Here is a 13,630-nt window from a genome sequence, read left to right on the forward strand (position 1 = left end):
TACGATGTGAAGTGAGGACTTACTAGGTTAGTCCTTGAGTCACACTTTTATTTTACTTTGCTGATGGACTTTTCGGCTCCAGGTGGCCAGTGGAGGTGGTATTCGGGGGCAGGTAGACACTTGCTCAGCCTCTGCCTGAGACTATCCTGTTTCTGAATGTCTTGTAGAAGTTATTACTGGGACCTTAAGCCCTTGCTGGGATTATGATTTAATGCATCAGAATTTGTGGCTTTCACGAACCAGCTTTAATTCTGCCTTTCTAAAACAGAATATGGGTTTGCCAAGAAAGAGTCCAAGGTGATGAATGTTGTCATTTCAAGCCTAAACCTTCTAGGATTCCCAACGTGGGTGGCCACCTCTGGTCCTCCAGGCGGCTCCAGCCCAGAGCTGGGTTCCCCAGTAGGTAGATTAGGCACATGCATAAGGAGCTGGCAAAATGAGAACTCACACACACATCAAAAGTTAGCTTTCAAAACTTATTTGGAATTTTGGAAACAGAAAAATATTGAAAGATGGTTTTCTGATATCACATTTTATGGAAGTTTTCTCTTGTATTGAATTTGAATTACATAGGGGTGGGGAGGTTCCAGAATCTTTTGGAATTTGGAGCTTCTAAAGGTCTTACTGTTGCTCTCCCCCACACCACCCTAGAAACTTCCTCTCACCTCAGATCTCAGGATTAAGACGCAAAGTCTTCCCCAAATCTGGGGTCCAGGCTGCAGCATGAAGGATGTGTTGTATTTCTTACTCTATTGCAGCCCACTCTGGTTGTTGCCTTTTCTGAAGTGCTAATGACTGACCCATACAGTCCCACACTTTATCGTGCACAGCGTATGAAGGTGGTAATTTGTGTCTCTAACTTATTACGGAAACTTTCTGGGGAGAGGGAGTTGTCCTGGACCACCAGGCAATTCATTTTACATGAGGAAGTTCCTCCATCAAATGCAGAAATAGCTTGTTTTCCTGCTTCTGGTCTTGCCCCTTGCCCCATCTTCTGCTGCTGTTGCAGGAAGCAAAAATAAGGTCCAAGGCCTGGGAACACGAGTGTTTGACTGAAGCTCCACTTGGCCTCCCAAGCTCAAGCGGGGTTGCACCAAGTTCCCTGGGGTAGAGACCTAGGGCAGCTGCCAGGGGCAAGGTGCCGGTCCAGTGGTCTCTGGCCCTCACTGGGTTGGCCAATGAGAAGGGACAACTATAAGGTGGGGACAGCCTGCCCCCAGGAGTACCAGGCTTCTGTGGCTGGACCATCTCCTCACTTTCATGCTGACTGCAGTCTATGAGTCTGATTCCGCACTTGAGGGTAAGAGCATTTGATTAAAGTTCCAGACTGGGGGTGGGGGTGGCTTCCCTCAGTGGGGCCTCTGGCTGTTTTGTGCCACATTCTCCTGTTATAGAAGGGTGGGGATGGATACAGGCAAAACTCTGACCAGAGCAGCTTCCTCGATTCTCTCACAACTCCAAGACAAAAGAAACTCTTCCTCTGGTCAAAATGCCTGGGACCATCCTGACTTTTGCCCAGTTCTCTTGAGGGCAAGATGCTTACCCAGAGAAAAAGTTAGGATCAGTGAGGTGCAAGGGATGGCCCAGCGACAGAATCCAATTAAGTAAGAGGAGAAGGGGATCAATTGTTGCTCAGAGAAAGAAGCACAGGACGAGGCAGCTGGGGAAAAGCCTGAACACAGTCAGACCTAAGACTGTGTTTGGAAACCAGCCCTACCATGTGGTTCCACTCAGCGGATATTATTGAGCAGATTCTATGGGCCAGACATTGGGTTGGGTTCATGAGATACTAAAATGAGTGAGACATGGTTGTTGTCTACAGACTTGGGGGAATCTGTAGATAGGGGAATATCTACACAGATGTGGGGCTATCTCACAGGCTTTTTGAGAGGGTCAAATGAGACAAAGTGAGAAAAGGGCCTGGCATATGCTGGGAGCTTATGAACAACCTTATTTTCAGAAGACATTTTCTGACAGAAACAACTGGATCTATCCGGCTTTTGTCAAACCTGATTCCGCTTGCCCCAGTGAGCACAGTGTTAGGGCATCCTGGTTGTTTCAGCTGTAGATGCAGGGGTCAGAGTGGGAGGCATTTCAGAGATCAGGCCAGGCCTTTTGTGTCGGAGGATGTGGATCCCCCGTCTGCCGAGGCTCTGGTTTTCAAATCAAGCCTTGCTAGGAGGACAGGCACCTCACCCTTGGTGACTCCTTTATGAGAGGTAAGGCCAGCTCCTCCTGACAAGGTTGGGGAGCAGGGGAACCCTTTATGCTGGCAGAATATTCCCAAAGGAACATGAGAGTGTCAGCTTTGTTCTTGAAGCAGAGCAATGGGAAGGGAGCCCTGCAGTTCACTTGGCAGTCCTTGTTTCTGCCCTCCCTTAATTCTTCAGGAATTATAAAGACAGACACGCGACTTGGTTGTTATCCTTTCTAAGATGGCTATGGGGACAAACTTCTCACCTACTCCTTGTGAAGCCAGGAGACCAGCAGCCCCAGACACTTGGCTGAGGTCAAGATGTAGAAGGTTTGGCGACTAGAAGCTTTCAGTCAGGAGGGATTCCTTCATGTGGAGAGAGGCTGATTCCTGAAAATGTGGTGGAGGGATGCTCTGCTTTACCAGTTCCTTGAGAATGTGTGTGTGTGTGTGTGTGTGTGTGTGTGTGTGTGAGTGTGTGTGTGAGTGTGTGTGGGTGAGTGTGTGTGTGTGTGTGTGAGTGTGTGTGAGTGTGTGAGTGTGTGTGTGTGAGTGTGTGTGTGTGTGTGTGTGTGTGTGTGTGAGAGAGAGAGAGAGAGAGAGAGAGAGAGAGAGAGATTGATTTGGGCATGGGGATGCTGAGAGTTCTCCCAGGGCTGAGTAAAAGCTTTCAGATAATCCTCCTGGGAGCTGAGTTAACTCCTGGTTCTTTCATTTATCATTAGGTTACACCATGTGAAATTGCCAGTATTCTACCATTTTTGACCTTTAAAAATGACAAGTTCATATAATACAACCGAAGAGTTGCATGATTTTAAGCCAGCATCTTGGTCTCTCTGAGTCTCAGATTCTTCTGTATAGTGGAGTCAAAAGCGGAGCTGTGGGGAGGATTAAATGAAATAAGGTTTGAAAGTGTCTTATGCAATTTACACCCCAAAGTACTCCTGCCAACTTCAAGTGTTCTCACGTCCCTCATCATAATGACCTCATTTAGCAGAGTAAGAAACTAAATCTGAGAAGCTTTTTAGAGGCAGTGTAATGTGAGGGAAAGCTCACTGGTTTGGAAGTCAGCCTGGGAATCTCACAGGGATCATCTCCTTAATCTCTCAGTTTCCCATCTCTAAAGTGGGGCTATTTTCCTTGCTTCCTGGAGTTCTTGTAAAGATTAAAATAAATAATAAAATAAATAACGTGTAAAACCCCCTACTGTGGGAGCTGGCTTCTAGGAGGATCTAATAAATGCACCCCTTTCTTTCTACTTAGCCTCCCATTTGTAAAAGCAGGGCAGAGGTGAGAAGATTTCCTGGGGTCCCTTTTGTCTCTCAGGGACTTTGTGAACTGTGCTTTAATGCCCTTTCCTGCTGGAAGAGTTGGCACTGGGTTTGGTGACCTCTTTCCCCCATACTGCTGTGTCCCCTGCCAGTCCCAAAGGAGACCCCATTTCTGCATTTCACAAGATTCTGCTGTTGTTACTGAAATTCCAACAGGTCAAAGTGGAATTTCTCATACATTTTAATGTATGAAAATGAGACATCAGACTACAGCCCTTCAGGATGCAGAGACTATCATGAACATTCTCTTGTATAATTTTTAAAAGTAAACCGATCCATGCTGGTGCACAGTGTGCCATGAAAGCCAGTGCAGTACAAATAATTCAGTCTTTGAATTTCAAAGTGCACCTCTGTCTTCTTTTGCCTGTTATCCATGGGCAGAAGTTACCAAATCTCTCTGGGCCTCAGATTTCTCTCATGGGAATTGAGACCTACCTCCTGTAGTTGTGAGCGTGAAATGAGATTAAAGAGGTGATCCATAAATGTTTGTTTGCTTCCCTTCTCTTCGCTTATCTGTGCGGATCACCTTATAAACTTATAAAATACTTTTTCATACTTTTAGTCAATTGGTTCTTACAATAATAATGTGAAATAGGTTAGGTAAGGATTAATATCATTAGTAATCACCTTTGCAGGCAAAGAGCATGAAGTCCAAGAAGTGGGGTGGGGGCAGGGAAGTCACCCCATGAGTTAATAGTAGAGCAAAGAATGGAAGCCAGGTCACCTGCATCACGATGTGGAGGCTTATTCACTCCGCCATCTGTTATAACCATAGGATGGTAACCCCATCCTATGGGGTGAAATAGTAAAAGGCAGATGCATGACCCTGATGCTGTTTTCCTCCTCTGGACTATGCCAACGAGTCCATTATTGGACGTTGGCAGACCTGAGTTTGATTTCCAGCTCCAGTACATGTAGTTCTGGGATTCTGGACAAGTCATTTAACCTCCTCGAAGCCCACTTTCCTCATCTTTAAAATGGATATAGTCATAGCTAAGATTTATTGTGCTCTGACATGTGCCAGACACTGTTCTGAGTACTTTATATGGAATATATCACTTAATCTTCCAAGAAGCATATGACTGAAACATGTTACAGGTAAGGATAAAATTATTTTCACCCAAGTACTGAAATCATAGCGCCTGTGCTCCCTATTCTACCACATACCGTCTCTCAAGATGGTTGTGAGAATTAAATGAGATATTCAGTGAGGCGAGAACTTTACAAATGGCATTCTACAATGACAAAGAATTATACGTGGCACTTGGGATTTAGCTTCAAGATCCATGTAAAAGTTTTCTTGATACACACATTCGAATCTTAGATTTCAGTCTTAGATTACAGTTTCTATTCCCCCAATGGAAATAGAATTCTTTCAGAATCAAAGTGTAACAATTGCTGTATCTAAACTAAGAGTACACATAATTTTAGAATAGTTTTGAAAATTAGGCAGCTCTGCACTGACTTTCAAATGTTATCAAATGCTGATTTTTCTACCCAGAACTAGGTTAGAAGACAACCTTCTTTTTCAATCAAAATCTGTAGCATCAGAGACTTCCTGGGATCCTGTATCCGTCTTCCCTCCACTTCTCCTTTCAATACCTCTTCCCCATGCTGCCATCATGGAACCCAATTGTTCCTGTTAGTGGAAAAATCTGTCCATAACACTGAAGTGTTGAGGACAGAATGTCTTTCCATGAGCTGGGAGAATGTACTCCTTTCAACAGTTTGGAGGAAGCCCCCATCACCGTTTATCGCTGGGGCCCTTTGTAGCTGCGTCCACCAGTTCTCACGTTCTGGATTCTCTCCTCCTGTCTCCCTATGGACAAGAGCACAGCCTCGCAGATTCTGCCCTTCTCATTTCTGGAGAAAACAAGTACAGAGTCTCTCAGAGTTCTTCTCACGAGTTTTATTGCTAACCCCAGAAGGAATAAAGAATGGAGGTGACAAACCGTGGGAAAATTTAAAGACATATGAAGTCTTAAAAGTCTCAGAAGAAGTATTCTTCCTAAATACAAAAGGGGCTTGGCTGGTCTCTCCTTGTCTTCTTATTAACTCTGCTCTTTCTTCTTATCTTGGTACAAGCTAAGCCTAAGCTGTCTCATTTTATTTCCAGCAGCTGTTGAGAACACCGTCCTGAGCCCTCCAAATCCAGTAGAGGGCGACAAAGGTACATGCAGATAGTAAGAGTGAGCCATGACTAGAGACTTGACCACCAGGGGGCAGCATCCGCGTCTTGTCAGCACCGGTCTCAGTTGCTGTGTTGCCTGTCTTTGTCTCTTCTCCATTCTCTGGTCTCACTCTCAATTCTCTTTATAAGATCATATTAGAACTTAATATTTGATAAATGATGCATCAGATCACTAGAGAGGGAAAATATTAATTCAATTAAAAATGTCTTTAAACAACTAGTCTTCAAATAGGGAGAAATCACTTGAGTATTGTAGATCACAGCTTACACCAAAACAAAATATCAGAGATGGATTAAATAGTGAATTTTAAAATTTATCAAACAATAGAAGAAAATAAAATAGGACATTTACCAAACCCTGGCATGGATAAGGACTATTGAACACTTAGAAACAAAGAAAAATATCAACAGAATTGACTATACAAAAATCTAAAACTTCTGTCACTTAAAAATCTGTATAAACAAAACAGCAGAGTGATCTGCACACTAGAGAAAATAGTGATAGCACATATGACAAAGTTTTGGCATAAAGAGCTCACACAAATTAATTCAAAAAAATACATTGTGTCCCTAGTAAATTAATTGAGAAAAAACACTAAGACAGTATCATGAATGAGGAAATTGGGATAAGAAACTAAATTAGAAAATAGGCTTTTAATAAAATGTACAACTCACTAATGTTCTAGGTAGGAAGGCACTATTTCTTTTATTCACTAAACTAACAACAAAAAACCTGTTTTCAATGATAATACTAGAGTGACAGTATAACAATATTACCTGATAATAGTACAGTAAACTGCAATTTGAGAATGTGCATTAAGAGCTTTAAAAATGTTTGTACCTTTTAATCCAGTACTTCTGGGAATATGTCATAACAGAGCAATAATTTGGGAATAAGCCACATGCCTAAGGATATTGTTATAGATTTAAAACAAAATTGAAAATGGAAATAAGCTAAAAGTTCAACAAAATGGAAATAGCTAAGTATATTTTGGTTGTATCCATTTGATGGACTAGCACACACACATTTAAAATGATGACTATAAAAACTAGAAAGTGACAAGGCAAAAATTGGGGAATAAAATTTCTTCATAAAGTATGTTTTCCACTATGTTTCAAAACAAACAGAAATTCTTGGGATGGAGGATTGTTTTGTTTTCTGTAGTTTCCAAAGTGTTTATATTACTAGTTTTAATGAACATATACATGTGTGTGAGTGTATATGTAAAAGATAGATTATATATGAAAATATACATATATATATGTATGTATATATATGATGATTATATACGTGAAAGATGAGTTGGTTGTGTCACTCAGAGTTCTTCCTGTATCCCTCACAGAGGAGCTGTCTCCTGAAGCCAAATCCGATTCTGGAGACTGTATAATCTATAAGAAACAAGCCAACTGATGAAAAATAGTGAGTTTTTATTAGGGGCAAAGAAAATGCACATGGATTGTGTTTTGTTTAGAGTCAAGTTCTTGGGATTAATCACCTCTCAAACTCCACAGAGGGTCTTAGTGATGCCTAGGGCCCATTTCTCTCTCTGTGGTGCTTTCAACTTCCTGGTGAGAGAGGGAGGGGGACTCTAAGACTCTGGCAATCAGATGTGGGGGCTAAGATCACCCTACCACGATCAGAGGCAGAAGCTAGGAGGGGTCTAGAGTTCCTATGTGTGTAAAGGACCATCTTCTGGGAGGGGGCTGTGGAGGGATGATTCTGAGACAGTCCCTTGGCTACGTGTACCACTTGGGCTTTTTGCTAGGGTTTCCATAATACATATTTCAAATACACTCCACCCTCCCTTTTTTTCTTCTTCTTTTCTCCTTCCCTTTGTTCCTCCTTCCATCCTCTCTCTGGCTTTTTTGCTCTTCCTTTTGTTTTTTCATTTTAAAAACATTTATTTGGGCTCTACTCTGTGATGGTAATATGTTAGGCTTTACTACCTCTCCCTGCTCCCTGCCCAGTGCTTGTAGTTTAATGGGGGGAATGGGTGAGCAAATCAGGGATTACAGTACAATGCAAGAAGTGCAATGCTAGAAAGGGAGCAGAGAGGAGAAACAATCAACCCAGGAGGGGGAGGGAGAATCAGGAGGGTCTCCTGAGAGATGACATCTCAACTATGTCCTGAAAGCTGTGTAGGGATCACGCACATGAGGAGGGGCAGCTAAGGGTGGCCCAGGCAAAGAGCCAGTGGAAATTCTCATAGGACAGTGTATTTCTGATAATCTGACTAATCCAAGGCGATGCTGTGTGTGTGTGTGTGTGTGTGTGTGTGTGTGTGTGTGCATTGTGCATGGGCATACGTGTGTACATGTATGTGCGTTTATGAGTGTGTGCATGTACGTAAGATACCAAATGGCTTAATGTGACCCAGGAGAAAGGGAGAGAAAGGAAGAGGAACAGACATAGAAAATGAGGGAAAGGGAAATGAAGAAGGAAAAGGAAGGAGCCAAGAGAGAGAAGTTGGTTGGAGCTGAATGGAATGATCTGAGTCAATATGCTTAGAAAACTCAAGGGAAAGACTCTTGATACGTTACCTCTTGGAGCTTTCCCTGTGCCTGGTCCTCTGCTCAGATATGAGGAAATTGGAGGAGTGTTGTCCTGCCATCACTGAACTCACAATCCTGTTGAGAAAAGGAGACTACACACAAGGAGTGATGCTAAATACTGCAAATTTCAGGGAAGAAAAAGATCAAGGTGGCTTGTAATAGTCAGAAAAGTCTTCCTGGAAGAGGTGCGTATTGGGAGAGCAGGTCTCACAAGTGGACTCTGCTGAGATGGCCAGTCTTGCTTAGATCCCGAATGGGTGTGCTATGTGGGTTCTGCTCTCTCATGGCTGACAATGCAGATTGGGATTCCAGGGCTCAGGATGCTGTTGCCACTAGCTGCTCTGCTGCTTCTAGTCCTGCCCAGTCACGCCCAGGATACCTCGACTGAAAAACCTGGAGTCTTGCTTCCTCTGCCCAAGGGGGTCTGCAATGGTTGGATGGCGGGCATGCCAGGGTATCCTGGCCACAATGGGATCCCAGGCCGCGATGGCAGAGATGGCGCCCCTGGTGAGAAGGGAGAGAAAGGAGATGCAGGTAAGAAGAAGTTTTTGGCCTCCTCGATCAGATTTCTGGGTAGAGGAGCACTTCTAGAACTATACAAGGGCACTGTTATTGACTAAGGCCTAGACACAGGGAAGAAGCAAAGCTTTCTGATGTGACCCATAGGCAACTTAAAGTGGATTTGGAGTTGGCCTGTCAGTGGTGAGAATAGGTGGTACCTGTGAAATCAAGTACCCTTGATTCTACTCTATCCATATCTCCTTCCCCATTTCCTTTCTCATCCCCACCCTCATCCATCCCTATTCCCAATCTGTTAACGTTCCTATTTCCATTCTTTTCCATTTAATTCCCATTCCATTCAGCGGCATTCAACCACACTTAATGTATACCTCCTGCAGGTCACAGTCCTGCTCCTGGAGAATTCTTGGTCTAGTTAAGAAGGTAAGTCTAATGCACAAGACTCTGTGAGAGATTATTACAAGGAAATCTACTACAAGTATGCCAAACTGAATGTGGACAAATGCTCAAAGTATGGGACAGAGACAAAATGCCCTCAGGGAAGACTTGGGTTAACAATGAAGGCTTTAAGGAGGAGGAAGGACTTGAGCTAGGCCTTGAAGGATGAGTGAACAGAATAAAGGAGGGAGGGCATCCAAGACAAAGGGGATAGAAAAGCAAAAGTATGGTTGGTTGAGCCAGCACATAAAGAGTTAAGGTGGTTATTGACCTGAAATCTTTCAAAAGCAGGTGGAGAGGAGGTGATGGAGAGTGATAGGAGACAAGGTTGGAGAGAATTTATGGGCGCCTGCTAGGGGGATGTGGAAGGAGGAGGTCTAACTCTCCCCTGTGGGAGCTCCTATTGGTTCTTTGCTCTGTAAGTCAAGCAGGTTAGGGGTAGGGACTATAGGGACAGTATTTTATATTGCAGGAGTGCTGTTTCTTGTGGTCATTGATGTCTTTTCATTCCTCAGGTCTTGTTGGTCCTAAGGGTGACACTGGTGAAACTGGAGTGACTGGGGTTGAAGGTCCCCGAGGCTTTCCAGGAGTCCAAGGCAGGAAAGGAGAACCCGGAGAAAGTGCCTATGTATACCGCTCAGCATTCAGTGTGGGGTTGGAGACCGGAGTCACTGTCCCTAATGTTCCCATTCGCTTTACCAAAATCTTCTACAATCAGCAAAACCACTATGACACCACCACGGGCAAATTCCATTGCAACATTCCTGGGCTCTACTACTTCTCCTACCACATTACAGTCTACCTGAAGGATGTGAAACTCAGCCTCTACAAGAAAGACAAGGCTGTGCTCTTCACCTTTGACCGATATCAGGACCAGGACTTGGACCAAGCCTCTGGCTCTGTGCTCCTCCATCTGGGGTTGGGCGACCAAGTCTGGCTCCAAGTGTATGGGGACGGGGAGCATAATGGGCTCTATGCAGATAATGTCAACGACTCCACCTTCACAGGCTTCCTTCTCTACCATGATGTCAACTGATCACCACTAACTCAGAGCCTCTACCAGGCCAAACAAGCCAAGTCAAAGAATAGTACACAGTGTAGTTAGGAGGTTGATGTTATTATCTAGTTGGAGGGCTCTGAACTTTATTCATTCATTTACTCATTCATTCATTTATCAAGCACCTTTTAAAATATATATATATACTACATTCCCAGTTCTAAAGGAGACATGTTCCCTAGCCTCAAGGACCTGGTATATAGTGGTAATAAAAGGATAAAGCATTTACTGGATATGCTTCACATATGACAAGATAACCGACTACAACAAAGTATTTGGCAGTGCTATTCTGTGCCCACTGTTTCTCCTCATGTTCATGCCAATCCTGTGAGGTACACAGAAAAGATATTATTCTCCTTTTTTCACTTGGGGTCCATGAGGCTGAGAGAGTTAAGGGAAAGCCTAAGGTCACACAGGTAGTAAGTGGTGGAGCTGGAAATCACACCAAGGCCATGGACCTTCTCTATTATACTGTGTCGTTTTCAGGAGTATATGGCCTCTTTGGGATGTTGGTAGTGGGTCTCTCACCCATCTCATCTGAGGGCCTCTGAATTGGTCTTCATCATGAATTAAGCTTCCCCTGGAAGAGCTCCCTCAGAGCAGGTAGTTCTGACCAGGTCCCATTCCAGCTGGTCTACTCAGTGGCCCCTGCATTACCCCGTACTGTCTTTTCTCTGTGTCCTTCCTCATGCTCTTGTCTCCAGACCAGAAAGCCACCTACATCTCCATGTGCTGAGACATTCCCTGTTCCTGAAAGACACCTGATCAGGAAGGTTCCCTGATGTGATATCTCTTTCCTGCAAACCTTCCTCTGTGCCCTTGTGCTTCTTCATGTGTTATCCTGGATGACAGTCCTGGTTATGGGAGACATCCTCCCACCAGGCCGGGGACAACTTCCCTGAAGGACCACGTTTACTTCACTTCTGAGTCCCTTTGCTCGTCCTTGACCAAAGCCTCTTGAAGACCAAGCTCTTGAATCTCACGTCTACCCAGAAATAACTCTCTTCACATAACTGTTTAGTCTCTTTATATACATAACTCTTATCTACAAAAATATTTTCATTTTAGGAATTCCCTGATTTTAAACACCTAATCCTTGTTCCACTGGATGGTTTGAATCACTTCCATTGAGGTTAGAGAAGATTGTGCTTTCCAGAACACTTAAAGAATTTTCCCTCAAGGGGGTAGCTTGAGCCTGCAATGCAAAACCCATGAAGGAATTTGGAAACCATTCTTTCCTTGAGTGCCAACAGGGTCTGGGAAGACCTGAGCCTTCTGAATCTATTCTTGTTCTTTAAGAATTACCAAGGAAAGAGAAAGAAAACAAAAGAAAAGGAAAAAAGAAAATGATAACTGTCTGAAGTGATAGATCAATGTATACCTATATCAAATCATCAAATTGTACACCTTAAATATACACAATTTTTAATTGTCATATAGTCCTCAAAAAGAAAAAAAAAGGAATTAAGAATGGTTGATAGTGGTAAACATTCTCAGGAGACAATAGCTTGAGCAATACTCTTCCAAGTTTTTAATAAAAGCAGAGTTAAGAGCATTCTGTAAAATATAGAAATGGAAAACCTATTTTTTTGCTTACAGTTTTAAATCCTAAATGATTACCTTTTATATGTGTATTACTATTCGTTAAGTGATTATTTCTACATATAAAGCTTTGTCTTTTAAAATGCTTTCGTATCATTATTTTCTACCAGTAAAGATACTGTCCAGCATTAAAAGTAGAATCACTTGCATCACATGGCTTTTGTTTTCATTTTGGGAGAAAGACGTGGGGTTGAGAGAGGAGCGAAGGAGTAAAGCTTGTGTTAATCAGGACTCTGTGAATGACAGAAAATTCAACTCAAATTAACTTAAGCAAAAAAAAAAAACAACAAAATTTCTTTTGCGTAATGGAAAATACCAGAGCTGTTCTGTCAACCAGAAGCTCAAATGATATCATTAAAGACCTTTTCTGTCTATCCTTCCGCACTGTCCTACAGCAGTGTAGGCTTCACCCTCAGGCTCTACACTGTACAGCTCTAGTCTCTCCCTCATGATATCAAAAAGACTAGCCTGCCAGCCATCATACTCTCCCACCACATCATCTGGCCAAAGGGACATCCTCTTTTCTAGTGGTTCCTGAACAGGAAATAGGAAGTTCTCTCTCCCGGAAGTCCTAGCAAGTGTGTCCTTGCATCTCTGGCTGGTTTGTATACCCATCTCTGATAGGTCACTGGTGTCAGGAGGATGGACTGTACTTATTGACTTAAGTTGATCATGGCTTAAGCTGGGGAACGGGTATTTTTCCTAAAGCAAAATCTGGATACCGTTACCAGAAATGGGAGAACACATGATGAATGCAAAAAACAACACTTGTTCACAACAAACTGTTAATGTTTTGTGTGAGTTTTCTCGGGTTTCTCAGAGAGATATTGATGGAAAATTACTATTGATTTTCTCTAAAGTTTCATCTAGTGGTAGCTAATGTCTGGCCCTATTCACAGTCCCTTATGTGGCGAGGGTGGGATCCTCACAGCACCGGACATGACGTCACACTTACTCTAAACCCTCTGGAGCAGAATCATTTCTTTGTGGTAACAGAGAGGGCCAATTTTCATAACACCCTCTGAGGGGAATTGTGGCCAAGATTTTAGAATTAATGGTCCCATGACATTCAAGTGTAATTGTGAATTTGTCTATTTCTCTTCAGTTCTGTCAGCTTTTGCTTCATGTATTTTGGAACTGTCTTGTTAGGTACATACATATTTAGTATTACGTCTTCTTGGTGAATTTACCCTTTTGTTATTTAAAATGTCTATCTTTATCTCTGGTAATTTTCCCTATTCTGAAGTCTACTTTGTCTGAAGTTGATATAGGCACTCTAGGCCTCTTTGGATTATTGTTTGCATGGGATGTCTTTTTCCATCATGTTACTTTAAATCTATCTATATGATTATATTTGAAATAGGTTTTCTTATAGACTGCACATGATTGAGTCTTGTTTTTTATCCAATCTGAAAATCTCTGTCTTTTAATTTGTGTTTAGATTATTTATATTTAATATATTTGTTGTTATGGTTGGATTTATAGCTATTGTTTTATTTATTTACTATTTGCCCCTTCTATTTCATTTTCTTTCCTGGCTTCTTTTGGGTTATTTGAATATTTCACAGTCTTTTATCTAAATTTATTTGTTGGCTTTTGGGCTGTTTGTCTTTGTAGTAATTTTTTTTGAGTAATTGCTCTAAGGATTATAATGTATATACCTAACCTTTCATTGTCTACATAGAACTAATATTTTACCACTTCAAGTAAAATATAGAAGCTTATAAACACATAGGTTCTTTACC

At 42.4% G+C, this 13,630-nt stretch overlaps 1 protein-coding gene across 3 annotated transcripts; it reads left to right on the forward strand.

Annotated features, from left to right (window-relative positions):
- The first annotated feature begins 1,146 nt into the window (after window positions 1-1,146).
- Window positions 1,147-12,039, forward strand: ADIPOQ (adiponectin, C1Q and collagen domain containing). 3 transcript variants are annotated; one of them, XM_019752130.2, is made up of 4 exons: window positions 1,225-1,300; window positions 5,642-5,695; window positions 8,582-8,803; window positions 9,742-12,039. In XM_019752130.2, exons 1-4 carry the CDS (start codon window positions 1,261-1,263, stop codon window positions 10,260-10,262), a joined length of 837 nt encoding a protein of 278 aa, XP_019607689.2. In that variant the 5' UTR covers window positions 1,225-1,260; the 3' UTR covers window positions 10,263-12,039. The 3 variants fall into 3 exon arrangements, with proteins under 3 accessions (XP_019607691.2, XP_019607692.2, XP_019607689.2); XM_019752132.2 differs by lacking the exon at window positions 5,642-5,695 and having other exon boundaries at window positions 1,147-1,300; XM_019752133.2 differs by lacking the exon at window positions 5,642-5,695 and having other exon boundaries at window positions 1,199-1,300; window positions 8,569-8,803.
- Window positions 12,040-13,630: the final 1,591 nt, after the last annotated feature.

Source organism: Rhinolophus sinicus, linkage group LG01 (genome assembly GCF_036562045.2).
Source record: "Rhinolophus sinicus isolate RSC01 linkage group LG01, ASM3656204v1, whole genome shotgun sequence".
Classification (NCBI taxonomy): domain Eukaryota; kingdom Metazoa; phylum Chordata; class Mammalia; order Chiroptera; family Rhinolophidae; genus Rhinolophus; species Rhinolophus sinicus.

Excerpts from the sequence above, each read along its gene's own strand:
- ADIPOQ (XM_019752130.2), top strand. The coding sequence starts at position 1,261 with ATGCTGACTGCAGTCTATGAGTCTGATTCCGCACTTGAGG. Across the intron at positions 1,301-5,641 it reads GTCTGATTCCGCACTTGAGG|CAGCTGTTGAGAACACCGTC; the intron begins GTAAGAGCATTT and ends TTTTATTTCCAG. Across the intron at positions 5,696-8,581 it reads TCCAGTAGAGGGCGACAAAG|GGCTCAGGATGCTGTTGCCA; the intron begins GTACATGCAGAT and ends TTGGGATTCCAG.